The sequence below is a fragment of the Drosophila ananassae genome, chromosome 2L (assembly GCF_017639315.1).
Source record: "Drosophila ananassae strain 14024-0371.13 chromosome 2L, ASM1763931v2, whole genome shotgun sequence".
Taxonomy (NCBI): Eukaryota; Metazoa; Arthropoda; class Insecta; order Diptera; family Drosophilidae; genus Drosophila; species Drosophila ananassae.
In genome coordinates, this window is record NC_057927.1 from 20,499,617 (window position 1) to 20,517,249 (window position 17,633).

General features: G+C 43.2%; 2 protein-coding genes across 2 annotated transcripts; one reads left to right on the forward strand and one right to left on the reverse strand.

Moving 5' to 3' along the window:
• On the forward strand, positions 1–9,404 carry LOC6501537 (ankyrin repeat and SAM domain-containing protein 1A). The gene is made up of 12 exons (XM_001955405.4): positions 1–474; positions 2,721–3,612; positions 3,901–4,216; positions 4,284–4,723; positions 4,793–5,021; positions 5,086–6,076; positions 6,140–6,351; positions 6,573–6,863; positions 6,930–7,104; positions 7,181–7,342; positions 7,402–7,533; positions 7,606–9,404. Exons 2-12 carry the CDS (start codon positions 2,733–2,735, stop codon positions 7,747–7,749), a joined length of 3,972 nt encoding a protein of 1,323 aa, XP_001955441.1. The 5' UTR covers positions 1–474; positions 2,721–2,732; the 3' UTR covers positions 7,750–9,404.
• A 1,986-nt stretch (positions 9,405–11,390) lies between these two features.
• On the reverse strand, positions 11,391–11,870 carry LOC6499043 (kunitz-type serine protease inhibitor IX). The gene is made up of 2 exons (XM_001955406.4): positions 11,717–11,870; positions 11,391–11,659 (listed from the first exon to the last, which is right to left on the reverse strand). Exons 1-2 carry the CDS (start codon positions 11,820–11,822, stop codon positions 11,433–11,435), a joined length of 333 nt encoding a protein of 110 aa, XP_001955442.2. The 5' UTR covers positions 11,823–11,870; the 3' UTR covers positions 11,391–11,432.
• Positions 11,871–17,633: the final 5,763 nt, after the last annotated feature.

Sequence of the window (17,633 nt, forward strand, 5' to 3'; positions counted from 1 at the left end):
AAAAGGCGGAGAAAAACTTTCGTTGGATACATTCGTTGGATGCACAGAGCAAAGTGCACGGCGCACGGAGCACGGAGCAGAGAGCGGCGGAAATTGTTACGGAACTAACACAGACCCCGGGGCCCCGAACTCAAAGTCAGTCATCCAGTCGCAGACGAGAGTCGTCGTCGGTCGGATTGGTTTGGTTTTAGCTTCGATAGCAATCATAAGAACCAGAATCGGCTACGGATACGGAATCGGAATCTGAATCGGAGTTCAAGCCCTCGGAGTCGGTGGGAAAAAATGTGCTAGATGCCAGAGAGATGTGTGGTAGATGTGTAAGATGGTGCTGTGACGATGCCAGAGAAGTAAATGAATCGCGACCGAATCCAATGAGGTTTATTCAATCAACGAAGAAAGTCCGCCCACGAACGGAAGTACTATATTTAAAGTAGAGAGACGCACACTTCCCAAATAAACTAACTAAGCGAAAAGGTAAAGGCGAATATGGTGTTGTATGTAGAAAATGTATCTGCCAACGGGCTATGATTGTAATGCGTACGTGAGTGAGTGGCTGAGAGTGAGTGTGTGTGTATATACAATATGTTATATATATTTATATATATGTACATGATATGGAAGTACACGCCTTTTAAGTGCACTAGGCGACATGCCAATAACAAATGCGTCCGCTGGGTTCTTACCCCAAATAAACGAAGCCCGGGCTTTACAAGACAGACTGAATGACGGAATGACGGAATGAAAAATTATTCGCCAGACACAACGTAGAAGCGTTATAGAAATTCAAATGCTGGCTACTGGCTTTCGGCCAGCTTGCTGCCTAGGGTCAACATCCTTTGACCCAATTATGGGTTAGGAACTGTGCAATCTACGCTGCCAATTGGCATTTGCTTTGGCTGCTTTTGTCGTTGCTGTGGCTTTTACTGGAGTCAAGCCGTTTATAATGTGGCTCAATTTCCGTTGCTTTTCTTTGGGCCTGGCCTAAACGCATCCCCAGTAACCTCACTCCTTTTCCCATTTTACTGCTGACACGCCTCAGAGTTTTGCAAGCGAAAAATTATGAATAGCTTGGGTGCAAAGGGTGCACCAAAAAGGGGGTCTCCAAAAAATATATAAATCTTTTGGCTTAGAGAAAGCATATTTATCTTTCACATGAGTGTGTTCAGTAACATACCATATTTCTTAACAATATCTTGGCCATAATTATACCACAAGACATTTCCTAAACGCTCTCTGGTGTTTATTATGTTTTAAATTTGCTTTTTTTATAAATACTTGAAAGGTATATAAAGGATGTTTAAGCCCCTTGGCCTATGGCACTGCCTTTAGAGCAAAAAGAGATAAGAGGGGGATGGGATTGAGAAAGGACTCTGGGGGTTAAGGACCAGAGCCGAGGGGTGGCGGGGGCCCGAAGTCGGTGGTGGGCGCGGCGGAGCAGGCGCACTCCTTGGAACTCTCTCACAACCGTCTAGCTCTCGCAATCTCTCCGATTACCGTGTGCCACAGGACATGCCTAACCTACCTTTTGTTGGATTTCATAGTATGTAGTATGATAAACGATGTACTAGGCACTGATGTGTGGGTGACTTCATTATAGAAGTCTGTGGGGTGTGTGTAAGCAGGTGATTATCTGTTGCCGCCGTGTATTTATCTCATTGAGGCAAAACGGAGCGGAGGAGGTGCGAAATGCAGCACGCTTTTAGGCGCCCGCAACGTGCGTTATCATTTTATTTCCCCAGAGTCCTTATTTCGCTACTATGGGCGTTGTACGCATTCTAAATATAATAACATTAGTCACAAAAACCCATTACCCATCATTCAACAAGTGAGAAATTTATTCTCACATATTTCTCATGTTTTAATAAGTTTTATTCCATCAGTCATCATGGAACCCGATCGATGTCTTCTAAATTGAGGTTCTGTTTATTTTAATTATAGTTACAGAAGGCTATAAGGTTTCCAATTCCCAGCCACTAATGTGTGCATTTTTTTCTTTCATTTTATTATGAAAAAAAAACTGTTTAGTGTGGGATTTCTTTTATCTATATAGAATTTATATCCACTATCTGCATCTCGGTAAACTGAATGCGGTCAAACAGATTTATCTCATAACAATATTTAGCCCCATTGTGTGAGGAATGTGTCACGTACATATCAAAGATACTCGAACTTAATTCAAAGCGAGAAAAGCACTTCATCTGAAGCAAAGCCTCACTCGACACACTCCGCACCTGCCCCCTTTACTTTCACACCTGTTCGTGCCTCCTGTCTTATTGTGCAATTTTTTTAATGGCAACCCCTCTTTTGATTGAGAGTTGAGCGTGGCTGGGTGGCTGGATGTTTGGTCGGATGGGTGGTCGGCTTCAATGGAAAGACGGGCTAAAAGTCATTAGGGCTAAGAGCAAAAAAGGCGACCCGTAAAGGCCTGCGAAGCCACAATGCCGAAGGCGTTTTAATGAAGCACACTTGACAGTCATAATTCATTTGCAGCAAATCAACTCAGCACGGCTGCCAGACAGACACTCCTTGTCCTCCCTCCTAAAGAGGCCTTGACTTATAGCGATTACGAGTGCATGAAAGTCCATTAACGAGAATCCATTATCGCACACAGAAAAAAAAGGTTTTGAGGCTTATGTTCCTCAAGAGAAGTAGGGAGTGAACCTATATAAAAAATTCTTTAAAGAAGTTGTTTACAATAACGTTTCATTTGTTCTTTTCAGCCTCTTTCTATAATGGGAAAGGATCAAGAGTTCCTGGAGGCAGCGCGAAATGGCAACATCTCGCACATCGAGAAGGTGCTGACCCAGAAGGCCAAGCGGGCAGGTCCTTTAGCCAGCCTCCGTCGAGGCACTGGAGTTAATGTCCAGGATAGTGGAGGATACTCCGCCCTTCACCATGCCTGCTTAAATGGGCACGAGGACATTGTACGGCTCCTGCTCGCCCACGATGCTTCGCCCAATCTGCCAGACTCCCGGGGATCATCACCACTTCACTTGGCCGCGTGGGCGGGAGAAACGGAGATTGTTAGGCTGCTGCTGGAGCATCCGTATCGACCGGCGAGTGCCAATCTGCGGACCATAGAGCAGGAGACCCCGCTGCACTGCGCCGCCCAGCACGGTCACACAGGAGCACTGTCGCTGCTCCTGGGTCACGATGCAAATCCGAATATGCGGAACTCCCGGGGAGAAACCCCACTGGATCTGGCCGCCCAGTATGGTCGCCTGCAGGCTGTTCAAATGCTGATTCGCGCCCATCCCGAATTGATTGCCCACCTCAGCACAGAGGCCGTGGAAAGGGGAACCCCCTCCCCATCCTCTCCAGCATCCCCGAGCAAGACTATTTTCCCCCACACCTGTCTCCACCTGGCCAGTCGCAACGGGCATAAAAGCGTCGTGGAGGTTCTCTTGGCAGCGGGTGTGAGCGTTAACCTTCTGACCCCTTCGGGCACAGCTCTGCATGAGGCTGCTCTGTGCGGCAAGGAGACTGTTGTGAGGACCCTCCTCAAAGCCGGCATCGATTTGGCCGCCACCGACAATGAAGGACGCACTGCGCTGGACATTCTGCGAGAATTTCCGCCGCATGTTACCAAGCATATTGTGGCTGTGATCAACAGTGCGTATACGTTATATTTCCCAAATCCTATTTTGAACATTTTTTAGTATTTCCCTGTTTAGTTTTCATTTGAGAATTCATGTATTATTCTTAGTCATACATACATATGTCATATATGCATTCTTTGTCATATATTCCAGTTAATAAAAAGTAATCACAACTGCCCCAATTCCTATAAAAATCATTCAGTGGTTGTGTTTACAATCTTAAACTTTTTATATTTCTTTGATAGTAAAGTTTAATTTGTTACTTAGTATACAAATCTCATGCAATTTAATTTTTCCACAGACTTCCGTAATCAAATGGACACTGACGAGAGTGAAGAGGTGATCTATAGAAACTCCTCGGGACCTCCAGCCTCCGGAAGGGGCCAATCCAAACACCACTCTCAGCAGCAGACACACAGCAATCACTACCATTTCAACTCCAATAATCACTTGCTGAACCATTCCCATTCCATGCAACAATCGGGCTACAGTAAACAGCGACTTAGTGCCGGAAACGGAGGCCATTTTAACGGGGGGAAGTCCTTGGACAGTGCCCTGCAGCCGGAGGATCGCTTCTACCAGGACGTCAATGCACATTCACCGCTGCACAGTCAAAAGTAACTAGAAACTTACCTGTTTAGTGTTATAGTCAAAATAACATGTTTATTTTTGTTGCCAATCTAGTGACATAGGTGGTGGCTACAGTGTGAGTCCCTCCTCCTCCCTGAGCAGCTTCGAGCCCGCTTCTGTCTCCCCCAGATCCCGATGCTCCACGGGTGGAATTGGCCAACCCATGCAAATGAGCACCTTCGCTCCGGCGGGACCGCCCAAGAAGCCGCCACGACGGAACCTGTCCGTCTCGCCCACCCACGCCGGACCTGGCCAGCAATTCAGTTACAGCTCGCCCTCCAGCCAGAGCCAGAGTCAGAGCCATGGTCACCAGCAGATTCGTCGTCAGCCGCCAAGTGATAGTCCCTACTCGCACCAGAGTCACGGAAGTGTTGGCGGGATGAGCTTCGATGAGACACAACTCCGGGAGCGTCAGCGGAGCGATCGGTTGTACGCCAGTGCCAGGCAGAGCACTCGCTCCGCCATTGCTGGCGGGATGAGCCTAAGTTCCAGTAGTAAGAATCAAGTTTCTGACATGAGTATTTCAAATCTTTATTAACAAACAATATAACAAACCTTTTAAGATGACATGCTGGATCGCCAGTGCAGCAGTTCCGAACTCAACAGCGAGACTAGTGTTCCCAACTCCAGTGGAGAATCGCCGGCTCCGGCCACCAACTCCATGAAGCGACCTATTCCAGCTCCACGGAGTGCAGCAACTAAACTTTCAAAGGAACTCCTAAAATCCGCCGAAAATGCCACACTCAAGTCGTATAATCCCAATCGTAAACTCAAGCGCAATCGGAATAGCAGGTTAGTGGACATAAAAACCAAAATACCCATTAAACTACATAATATTATTTGAATTAATTTATAGCGGGGCAAGCATTACTGGAAAATCAAACGGAGGCGAGGAAAACTGCGAGGCCAAGCAGCAGATTCCCAGCAGCCCTACTCACTACAATCAACCACCGACGCCGGATCATCCGCCGCCGAGCTCCAGCCAAGCGGAGCGCACCATTCACGAGCGAATCCGACCGCTGAGTCAGGAGTACAAGCGTAGGTCCGCTCTGCTCCAGTTGCAGGCCGCTCAGCAGCTGATGATCGAGACGGGATCTTCTCCCTCGAAGCTACTGCCCACACTAAGTACTCCGGGCTATGACTACGATGACACTGTCACGGTGGTGCCCCGCTGCCCGGCTCCCTCCTCAGGATCGCTGAGCTCCAGTATTTCCTGTTCGGATCACAGTCTCTCCCATTCCACTGACTATGTAGAGGAATTCGTAAGTGATGTTCCCTTTGCTGGTCTGCTCAAAGGAGCATCCCAGCTAAAGGAATCTACGGAGGCAGCATCGGAAAATCAGGATAAACAGTCAGTTCCCCGAGTTCGACCTCCCATTGCTACCAAACCAGCAGTTCCGGAAAGAAAGTTCGTGAAGCCATCCACAACGCCGACCATTCAAGAGCAACTGCAACCCGTAGAGGCCAATGGAAATACTGCCCCAGCAACAGCTACAAAACCTCCTCGATCACCTTCCAAGTCACCCACAAAATCGGCAGGAAAGTCGCCTGCAAAGTCTCCGGCTAAGAGTCCTGGAAGCGGTCACTCCGCAGCGAGGAATTCGATAAATCTTCTAAGCCCCTTCAATGCGGAAGAGGCGCGGAAAAAGATCTCAGAAATAATCGAAAACTTTGGCAGCGGAATCCTCAATACCAGTATTACGCCCACCCACGACATCGAGCTGGACTTTGAGGACATGGAGGTTCCCATCGAGCGGCGGGAATTGGCCACACGCCTGCGAACCGCCGGATTACTTCACTTGGAGCGGATTCTTTTTGAGAATGGCTACGACAACTACAAGTTTGTGGTAAGACCTCGACTTATTTTTAATAATTTTTGAAGGCTATAAGGAAAGTATTTCTTCCACCAGCACAAAGTCTTTGAGGAGCCAGACATTCCTCTGCTGCATATACCGGAACGGGATGCACCCAAGCTGCTGCGGTTCGTGCAGAGTCTTCCGGCGGCGGAGTTCCAGCCCCAGGTGCCGCCCAAAACGCAGCAGGAGAACAAGCAGCATGGAGTCTCCACCCTGCAGCAGTGGCTTACTAGCATTGCATTGCCCGAATACCTCGAGTTTTTCAAGTGAGTTCTCAAAGCGTAATATATTTATATAATTAAAAATAATATCTCTTCTAAGACTGACCTACTTTCTTCAACATTCAGATAGAGTTATCATTAAATAATACAAACTATTCACAGTGTCACAGCCCACACTCCCAATTAAGGTTTATAAAAATAGATTAAAGATAGTGATAGTCTGACATCATTGTCGTAATATCTAATTATTTAATTTGGGTTTTCAGCAAACATCTCTACAACACCATTGAGAGCGTGTGCGGTGTTTGGGATGTGGAACTGCAGACTGTGCTGGAAATCAACAAGCTGGGTCACCGGAGACGCATTCTGCAATCCCTGGCCTACATCCGTCAAATGCGAGACAGTGATTCCAAGTCGTTGAAGACACCGCTGGGGGAAAACAATGAGACCAATCAGTTGACAACGAATGGCAATGGAACTGCCAAGGAAGTCGCACCCCGGATACCAGCTAATCCCGTACAGCATCGGAACTCCATAACGGGCTATCGAAAGAGTCGGTAAGAACAACTTTTAATAATTTATATAACATAAGTTACTAATTAAATTTTAATGATACTTATCAGGCCCGCTCCACCGCCACCGGCTCCTCCGGCAAGGAAGACGACACCCTCTACGGCACCACTTCATATAAGGGCTCCGTCGGAGCTCCTGCTGGGTCTACCGGCTAACATACGGACCACCGAATGGCGTCACTCGGCGCAGACTTTGCTCGACGAGCACATTAATTACGGGGTTCAGGTAGGCTACGAAAATGAACAATAAAAGCTCTAATAACATCCTTTATTAAAATTCTATGTTATATTTATTATTCCAGTACCTCGGATCAACGGTTGTGAAAGAACTTCGTGGCACTGAATCCACCAAGAAGTCCATACAAAAGCTTAAGTCCTCAGCCGAGGGCGAAGGAAAAACAGGATCCCCCCTTTCTCTGGCCATAAGTCATCGGGGCGTAGAGTTCATTGATGTGGGCAGCAAGGTAGTGAACTAATTCTAAAAGTTAAACTCTGTTTGAATAATTACCTGTATTGATTGTAGCGTACTATCTGTGAGCATGAGATTCAAAACATAAACTGCGCCTGCCAGGACTCAGACGATCTTCGCCACTTTGCCTACATCACCAAGGAGCAGGACCTCCACTATTGTCATGTCTTTCTGGTTCAAAGCACTGTGAGTATTTTATTTTAATGTTAATATATTTAAGTTTTAACTAACCCATGGCATAATTTATTGTATCACCAGGATCTGGCCAGCGAGATAATCCTGACTCTTGGCCAAGCCTTCGAGGTGGCCTACCAGTTGGCGCTGCGCGACGGAATTGCAACGACTCCGGGTCTGCTCCTGGACAACGGAGTGCTCCAGGGTGAATACTGTGGCGGGAAATAGAGCCAGGACCTGGCCGCAGTTCAGGCCTTAGGACAACAACCACCGCCGACACCACCGGCACCACTCGGGCCAGGTCCCAGTCACTCTCTCAGTCACAGTTTAAGCCGCACTCGCGGTCACAGTCGGAGTCGCAGCCTATGCGCCAAACTATTCTGCCTCACAAACTACGGGGCTCTGTTCAAGTTGTAGTTAGATGGATTTTTTAAAAGGACACTATTAGTATAGTCCTTGAAGATTTGGATTTTATACGAAGCGTTTTCTGTTTATTTAACTATTTGAATGGCCAAAGAACAAGAACTACAAACGAAACAAACAAAAAGACTCAAAATGAACAAAAGGCACAACTTTTTCAAATTAAGAGAAATGCACCAAAACCAAAATGAAAGCTTTTTTCGAGCTTCATACATAACTTCCACGAATAGCAGAAGGCTTTCCTTTTTAAATCGAGTTTTTTATTGAATGGTTTTTTATCACTAGATCATTTTCTGCTTGGGAATCGAATGCATCCCAGGAAAAAAACATATTGAGCTATTGCATTTACTTCATTAACAAGTAAACTAAATAATACAAGAAAACAAAGTATATGGAAATGTTTTAGCGAATTTTAGGAGATAATCAAATCGAATGGAAATCACGTTTGGAAACAGATCGAAGAAATTATAAGATATTGGCTTATTAAACAATTTTATTGATGTTGAACGCTGCATGTTTCGTAGACAGATGGAACGAGAATCGAATCGATAGAAGAGCAATGCAAATCATATCCCGCATTCATTAAAAGCTATAACCTATTGGCTAATCACACTTACTATATATATTATGCATATTACAAAACGACTAACTCTACCATTGATATGTATGCGTGTTGTTATATAATTTTTAATTGACTATTTAAGCGAATCGAATCAAATCAAAGGACAGACAACGCATCACGTTATAAGCATGTTGTTGCTTACAAAATCGTAAATGGTAAAATGAAAATGGACTACATCGATGTGACGAGTCAGCTGCATTTTAAATATGTTTTTGATAAATATTTGATGGATTTTTAATCGAACTTTTAACTAGTCCCTTAGTTCTTACGTAAGCAATCATCAAAACATATATGCATTTGCATTTATTCGATTGTAAACCCTGTTAGTTTTGATTTGAGGCCAGGCCTCGTTGTTGTTATAGCCATTCTTTTGACTCATTTGATGTATGTAATAGGGTATTTTAATTATTTAACCTAGACCATATTGAGGCGTTTCCCGACCCTTCTCTATCGATGTATGCAAACGCTTTAAATGTTAGCCTGCTTGTGGTACAACAGATTCCATTAAGTACCTACCTACTCAATACAAAATCGAAGTTAAATACAATTACAAATCATCTTAATCCATTTTCTCTGGGCTGTAGTTTGTTATGCCATAGACATGCACACGGAACGTAAATCAATTTTATTAAACTCTATATACAAAATCATATTCAACTCAAATCTAGCCCATAACTAATGAAATTGAATAAACCAATATAAATATATATATATCTATATACAACAAATTAAAGAGAAAATTTCAAAATTTTTAAGTGTTTAGCCCCGCAAACGATCAAACATAATTGCAAAGGAATGGAAACTGAATGAGGATACTAAATAAAATACATAATTAACTGAAGCCACCAAGTTGTTTAACTCTTTTTGCCGCATCTGGGGTCAGGCTGCCGCCGTTTAAACGCCTCGTGATGTCAATTAAGGCCCCACTTTCCCACAGGCTACCTCCCTCCCGGCACCCGGGAAAGAGAAAGACAGTCGCCTTCGGAAAAGGACAGCCTAGTGGGGAGATCAGTTACACAAAGCCAAGCGCGTAAATGCGAATTTAATGTGAGCCGGTTTACGGTGCGGCCCGATGTCTTGTTGGTTTCTTATACGGCTAAATGCGTTAACCATTTGATCATGCGAATATTAATTGGCATTGGCAAACACCAAAGCGCACCTCGGCCTAATGTTGCTGGCCACAAAAAGTGCATGCGTCAAATGCTGGCCAGACGTCGGATCGGCCAAGTTAAAAAACCAGCCAGAATGACGACGTCTTCAACATCTTTAAGGTAATCTCTTCGCATTGAACGCATCGAACATTATTGCCAATGTAGTAGTGATGGCGTATTTATTCCAAGACACAAAAATTTAATAATAAAAAGGTCATAAATTTTAAATATATGTTATCTTTTTTTATATATAATTTTTATATGGGCTTTCATATAATTGTTATTTATATTTTTTTTATTTAAATACTAAAAAACTAAAATAAAAAAATATAAAAATTTAAGCCCGTGTCACGTATTCAACTCTGAAAGCCTATCGCCTTGCGCTTAACGGTTTAAATTATTGTCCCCCCGTCTCACTCGCGTGCAATTTGTGGCGCGCAGCTTATCACAATTTCATTATTATTATTATTATTATTACTATGGCCATTGCCATGGCTGCATCTATCCATCTATGTGTGTATGTTCACCATCTCCTCTCGCTAGCCAAGCCATTTGCCATTTCTTCGTCTGTGCGTTTATTTGTAATTGAAATTGCGTGACTTTATTCTTTGATTTCACTATTGGCCATTGCCGCAGCGATAGCCATTCTGGTAATGTGCCTTTTGCGTATGAGGTTGGGGCATAGTAGGGGTAGGGATGGAGGGGATTCAACCTGCACTTGCACACTTTGCCCTCTCGTCGGTGATTTATGCCTCTAACGGAGCGCAACAAAGCCAACAAACAGAAAAAATAAAATGAAAGCTACATAAAATCTGACAAACTTTTTGGTGAAGCTTTCATTTTGCTGAACCGCAATGGGGGGAAACGCTACTTCCGATTCTGTTGGCCTGGTCCGAATGCCAGCTACCAACGGAATATTTGCCCAGCCCTTGAAAATCTCAAGCATCGCCCCTGGGGCCATGGGTGTTATATTAGTTGTTGGCGTTTAAAGCTAAACGAAAGCTCTTGGCTATTTTTATTGGCCTGGTTATTTCTGTACGCCTGCTGAGAGTCTTACCAAAAAAACCGCCAGACGCCAACAAATCGCGTTCTCTAAAGGAGAGAGCTTATTATTATTAAAAATTACATATATTATAAATCAAAAATTATTTTTTTAATAAAAATAGAATAAAAATGGTGTCCTATTTAAAATTTTCCGGTGTGACAGGGCTAACCAAGGGACGCTTGCAAGTCTCCATGCAAGCACTCTCGCTATAGAACCGATTATCGTTGCCGCCACAATTTGAGTAAATGAAGGACACACATTTTTTTTCCTCCACCGCAAAACCCCACATCTGCCGATGTCCTTTGCATCGCCCATACGACAGGTTCTTATAACACCGAACTGCAGAAATTGAAAAGAGTTGTTAATTATCATTTTTTTCTTCCTAATACTTACAGTCACGTCCTTCTAGCCTCAAAAGATTTATTTGCGGCTGTACAACTACGAGGAAAGGCAAAAGAGCCAGAAAAATGCGAAGCAATTTCATATTAGGCCCTTGAAACTCAGAACGAATACTGAGATCGAGGGAGGTTGCTTGGACATTTATATAAAAGTTTTAATTGGACATGTGTTTAAGTCGTGAGGTTAAGCATAATTCAATTCCAAAACACATGTCAATTGAAAAATGTTGTGATCATTTTTAGGTGGAGAGTTCCATTTATTAAAATATTACATTTCAAGCTTTCCTGGCCTTATTAAAACTTCTTTTCTGCAATGGATTGGGCTTAGGCAGGGGGAATCCTTTGCAGAACTCTTCACAGTCCGCGCTCGAAAAGAAGCGATTCTGATTTCCACCGCAATTCGAATAAACAAACTTCATGCACTTATGCCTATGGACGTTGAAGTACCACAATGAGCGACGACCCTTGCACTTGCCATAATCCGGTTGTTTGTAGCAAATCTCTATAAAATAGTTCAATAAATAATAATTAAATTTAAGTCCAAATAATAAACTCATACCCTTGCGCAGTTTAAATTGTTCCTTAGCGTATTCCTCCTGCAGGGATTCAATGCTACTGGCAAGGACCAAAATCGCAAAGAAAAGAGCTAGTTGCAGATACAACATTTTTGTGTTAATATTATGGTTGTTTTCAATTAAACTAATGCCCCTCTCATTTGTGCCACCGCTTTTATAGTAAGAAAGTTGACTTTTTTTTATCAAAATTATGGTTTTAATGAAAGAAAAACATCTGAGATAATATTGTGGAAGAATATTATCGAAGCGGTCCACCTACTCCATGAAAAAAAAATTCAATAAAAAACATCTGTGGCCCGGCAATTGCTCAACGCGTAATCAGTGGACAAAAATTATGCGACCGGTTGGTGAGCATGCGATTTCAATTAAATTTCTCAATAAATTCCAAGTGCAGAAAGATATACAGAAACACGGCAAAGAAAAATGACTAAAATAATTGCACGCGTTTCCACGGCGCTTCAGTTTAGATGCATAAAATAAAAACTAACTAGCAACTGGTCTGAGCCGGCATTTAAACCGGTACTTAGCACCCCGATATATGATTACGCAAGCCCGGCAAATGCCGAAACCCCAAACATCACCTCCGCGCGAACTGATCTCACCTTACCTCACCCGAGTTCCCCAGAGATCAAGAACTGTATGCACATCACACATACGCCGTGTTGTACGGCCAGCACAGAGAGAACTTATTGAAGATTTGTAATTATTTTACTAATGTTATTCGCATCGAAAAATAAATATACACACGTTTTTCTCCAGGTATTCGCAACGAAAATGAAAACATCGGAAAAACTGTTTGGCAAAATTGAAATTCTAGATCAAGGCCACAGCCGGCTAGGCCCATAAATATACATAAGTCCACATCGATATCACAGCCGAGCACACGCAAAATGCGTAAACTAGTTTTGGCTCCAGGAGATCAGTGGGTCGTGGGGAGATGAATGGGAGGATTGAGGTGGAAAGTCGGGGGCCCCATTCCGACACCTCGCCCAATATGTGGCCAAGGAAGCAATGTCAGGCAACACGATAAATTGTCAGGCGAATGCATTTTGTCACATTCGGCTATTTTGCATTTGTAAATTACAAGACAAAACACTTAGCAGTCACCTCAGAAGTTGCTTGGACGAACGAAAAAAAACAATTTTTGGGTTGCACTGCAACCCAATTACACATTAAAATGTAGTTGACTTTTTTCACTTGTGTCGCTGCAAATGTAGATCAATCGAATTTATTTAATTCATTTATTATTAGAATGCAAAAAAGTAGAAACCAGGGTGTGTAGAAGAAAATATTTTTTCGATAAACATAAATTACTTTTCTAAATGTCAAATAAATTAGGAATTCAGAAATGATGAAAACATTTCATTATTTTCAATGCCAGAGCAATAGTTTTTCCCTACGGTTCTGATTTGAAAGCAAATCGACTATTAAGTTATAGCACGGCATTAGCCAAGTGAGCAGCATTGGCCTTCGCTTAAGAGCCGGCCTTCTATAAACAAATAATACAAATTATTAATAAATGCAGTTAACTCCAAAGTTCGGCTTGCGGCCATGACAATTTGGCCGGGCAACCAGGCTAAACCTTTAACCGAATTGATTGCACATAATTTGAATTATTTAAATGTGGCATTTGATTTTTTCGCCACTCTTCGCCAACACTTGGCAATTATGGTTATTTGGGTGACCCTTGAGGCTGCCAAGGCCAGGAAGTTGGCTCAAACTAAATGGCTTATCGGCTTGGAAAAATCTCAAAATCTCTCGCCACTCCATGATTGATGACAGTTGGTTTCCCCAGCTGTTTTGGTTACTTATTTATTTTTTTGCTTTTGGTCGCACACGCAAATGAACCACATGGAAAATTGTGCAATTATTGCTAATAAAAATGTTTATGAACGTTACCTGTTACCCGATGCCGACCGGGGCTGCCAGCGATGACTCCTCTTTCTGTCTTCCACCACCGACTGGCGATATGAATCACCATAAATCTAAGAGCGGTATAAATATTTATCGCAATTTTATAATCATCCCCGGCCAGACCAGGCCAAGACTGACCGAAAAAAATGCCTCTGCGTGAACTGGCAAGCTGCCTTCTCGTGAGAATTGCACTCACATCGAAATAGTAAAATATGATCCTTTAAAAGAGTCAGTTGACTAACAGGTACTCTTATCTTACAAATAATTGCAGTAATATATCTTATAATTCCTACAATTTATTAAAAACAAAACTAAAAAGAGAAAGACTATTATATATTTTTTATCCAAACTAAAATAGTTCATGTAACTTTTTCTAAAAATATAGGGTACTTGAAATATTTGACCAATGGCCATATCCACCGGCATTTTATGATAGGCAAATTTTTAGCACAGCGACTGGAATTGTGGAGATAAAAGAGCCAGTCTGGGTGAAGAGTGCAAAAAAGATCAGGCCGTCTGGGAATGTGGGTTAATTAGCAGGAAGCAAAAGGAGCTATCCAAAGCACCCCACAAAGACCAAATTGCTCCAATAAAACGGGCATAGCATAACGCATCGGAATGCCCGAAAAACTTGACCCGAAAAGGCATCGGCGGCGGTCTGATCATTGGCCACTGGCGTTGGGTGCTGAGACCGCCACGGACATGTCCAGGACGCCCGGCTCTGGTCGACGTCATGGTTAATTGGGCATTCAAATGTCAAGTTCAATTTTGGGCCACATTAGCGTTACCTATAAAAGGGCCGTTGGCTCTGCGCTCTGCATAAAATGAGATTTATTGTTGCATTTTTCCATCTGCTACCACTGCCACTGCCACAGATACCTCTACCGCTACCACAGCCGGTGGTGGCAATGGTCCGGTGATCTGGGCCTGGCCCAAAACAATTGACCAGACCTTGCCAGTTGTTTGCCTTTTATCGTTTGGCTTTTGAATAATTTCAGCTGGGCCCAGTATAAATTGGAATATTGTTAGAAAAATGCAAGTAAAATTTGCAAATTGCATTTACATTTTGTGTTCTTTTTACTTTGATTTCGATTCGATTTCAAAGCTTTTGGCCCAAATGCGTTTCGCTGCGATTTTGACGTGCCACTTCCGCTTTGGTTCGCTTTTTAGACTCAAGTTGGACTGCATTTTTATCGGCTCAAATGTGGAGGCTTAAATGCTCCAAATAAAAATATAAAAAGCTTGCAATTAATTTCAGTTAAATTGCTTGCCTCTTAACTATTCTAAGTGCAACCAACTAGACCACTAAAAAAAACAAACTTTAAATGGGGAAAAAAGAAGAAAAAATGCTGCACCACCGCCGACTGAGCTTTAAATCATAAAAATTATTTTGGCTGGAGTGGCTGGACATAAATCAAGCGATAAGTAAATTAAAAGCCATAAATTTGCAATTAATTTTTAATTTGTGCAAATTGATAGCCATCAACGTGTTGAAACTGCCAATAAAAAAATTATGCCAAATAAATCAAGAACTTAACAAAAACTTTGATCCAGCATCTGGCATGAAAACGCCTTAAAAGCAGCTGGAGACAAATTATAAGATTGAAGGATTAAACTTGGCCGGGAAAACTGTAAAAACTGTGTGGAATTTATATGTGCAATTTGCGCAGCACCGATCCTATTGCCATTTTACATCTGCCAGCGTTATCTGGCCAAAAAGAAAATACAGAAAATTTAACACTGGGCCAACAATCAAACTGCATTAACACCACAGTCTCCAGAGAGTCTCTCCATCAGTTCACAGGTCCAAGCCGTATAAAATGCCCCTGGCTGCAACCTACGCATTGTGGCCAATAAACAAAAGTGTGAAGGTCTCTCGGGAATCCGATGGCTAAAAGAAGGAGGAGGAAAAGGTGCAACACGAACCGCTGACCCTGGAGATGTTGCTGCTATTGCTGTTGTGCTTGGCTAGTCACTGGGCATTATTGGATGTGATTAATTATGCTGACATTAATTCGGCTAATAGAAATATATCTCGTTGCGTTGAAAATGATGTTGACGTGATTGTAATTGAAGTTGTTGTCGGTGTTGATGCTGTGCTGTTGTTGCAGTTTCTGCAGTTGTTAGTGTTCCTGAATGGCTTTTGCCTTTAACCCGGCTGGAAAATTGCCTTTACCACTGCGTGCTGTGCAGTTTATTGCAAATTTGTTTGTATTTATGATAATTGATGGGAAGAAATGGTGAAAAGCGCTTATGAAAATTCATTTTGGCAGCTAGCATTAATCAAAACGATAATTGGCGACTGTTGTTCCGCCGTTGTTTGCTTTCACACTGGCCACGGATAGTGATAAAGTCGATTGGCTGGCAAGCAGTCTGAGCTTTAACTTGGAATCAAAAGACACAAAGACGGATAGAGAGAAAGAGCAATTTTTGAAAGTTCTGGGGGCTGTGGCAACAATTAAGCAGCTATGCCCGAGCCGTATAATCAACTCGGTCGCATAGCAGGCCTGAATTATTTGCCACGCAACGTCAACGTATTTAAATCAATTACAAACAGCAATTTGCCGGCAGCTTCTTCTCCCTCCCCCCAATCAAGGCATGCGTTTGTATTACAGATGGGATGACAACCAACAACTGCTGCAGCAGCAACAGCAACAGCAGCATCAGCAGCAACAGCAACCTGAATGGCAACAGGTCCCGCGTGGTCGTGTTAAGTACGCGTGAATTAATGTGTTGCTAGAGTCACTACGTCTTTGCAGCAAGCGGCAACATCTGCCCCAGTCTTCAGCCACGATTGCCGGTTGTTTCAGCCAAGAATTTAACAGCCAAAGCGCCGCCTGGATAACTGGCAGCCTGGTAACCAGGCGTCGCGTAATTTACGTCGATTTGATGTTGCCAACATAAATTTATCGCGCGCACATTTTTCGCTGCAGCGTCGCCTTCATGTAGTTGCAATGTCGCTGATGATTCTGCTGTTGCTTCAACTATAGCTGCACCGAGCAAATTTTATTAAAAAGTTTCTGAGAATGCATGTATGATCATGCCACATCTGACTTAATTTTTTTGCGTGTGCTGCATGTTGCTGCTGTGCTTTGATTTCGCAGAGCAGCAACCAACACAAAAATGTCGCAATACAATAATGAAAAAGCAAGGAAAATCATGTTGGCATGCGGCGGTTGTTGCATTTTCTGTTGCTTTTAGATTTTCGTAAGCAACATTTTTGCCAGATATTTTTATTGACTGAAGAGGCCGCTAAAGATGAGGCACTAGCAGCAGCAGCAGCAGCAGCGTTAGCAACAGCAGCAGCAGATATTTTGAAGAGGCGCCTGCGTGTATGAAATATGGTGTTGCAGCAGCACTAGCACATGTGATGTTGTTTGTTGTTGCCCCGCCATGACATGTTCGAGGAGCAGGAAGTCGTTTTGCGTTTGCCTGGTGCCTTGCTTTTGGCCACATTTATGAGCTGCGCATTGGCCGAGTTGCAAGTTGGTCGTGAGTCTGTTGCAAAAGCTCTGCTCGCATGCAATATGCCACTTGGTGCAACAAGGACAATATGAAAAATTCCAAATATCCATAAGTAGTTCTTGCAGCAACAATCCTTATAGAGCATCTAGATTTCTGTTATGGATTCTTTGGCATTTCCAAGCTATGTGCAACTTGCCGCAAATGATGTCATTAGTACTAGACACGACACGCAATGGAAAATTAAGAAATTAAGTGGCAACAGTTAGCAACTCTGAGGCATGTTGCTGCTGTGCTGCAGCCATCCTGAGGGCAACACGCCAGCCTAATTGCAAGTGGATCGGAGAGCCATGCAAATTGCTTTGGTATGTAAAATTGCTACCAAGCAGCTGACAAAGAGGAGCATGTTGCAGTTACAGTTGCAAGTTGCAATTGCAGTTACTGGTGGGTGATGTGATGTGTTGTGTTGTGGCCCAGCAAAGTAGTGAACTCCACCTTCCCAATTACAGGCGATGTGTACCGGCC

Excerpts from the sequence above, each read along its gene's own strand:
- LOC6501537 (XM_001955405.4), top strand. The coding sequence starts at position 2,733 with ATGGGAAAGGATCAAGAGTTCCTGGAGGCAGCGCGAAATGGCAACATC. Across the intron at positions 4,217-4,283 it reads TCACCGCTGCACAGTCAAAA|TGACATAGGTGGTGGCTACA; the intron begins GTAACTAGAAAC and ends TTGCCAATCTAG. Across the intron at positions 7,105-7,180 it reads ACATTAATTACGGGGTTCAG|TACCTCGGATCAACGGTTGT; the intron begins GTAGGCTACGAA and ends TTATTATTCCAG.
- LOC6499043 (XM_001955406.4), bottom strand. The coding sequence starts at position 11,822 with ATGTTGTATCTGCAACTAGCTCTTTTCTTTGCGATTTTGGTCCTTGCC. Across the intron at positions 11,660-11,716 it reads ACAATTTAAACTGCGCAAGG|AGATTTGCTACAAACAACCG; the intron begins GTATGAGTTTAT and ends ACTATTTTATAG.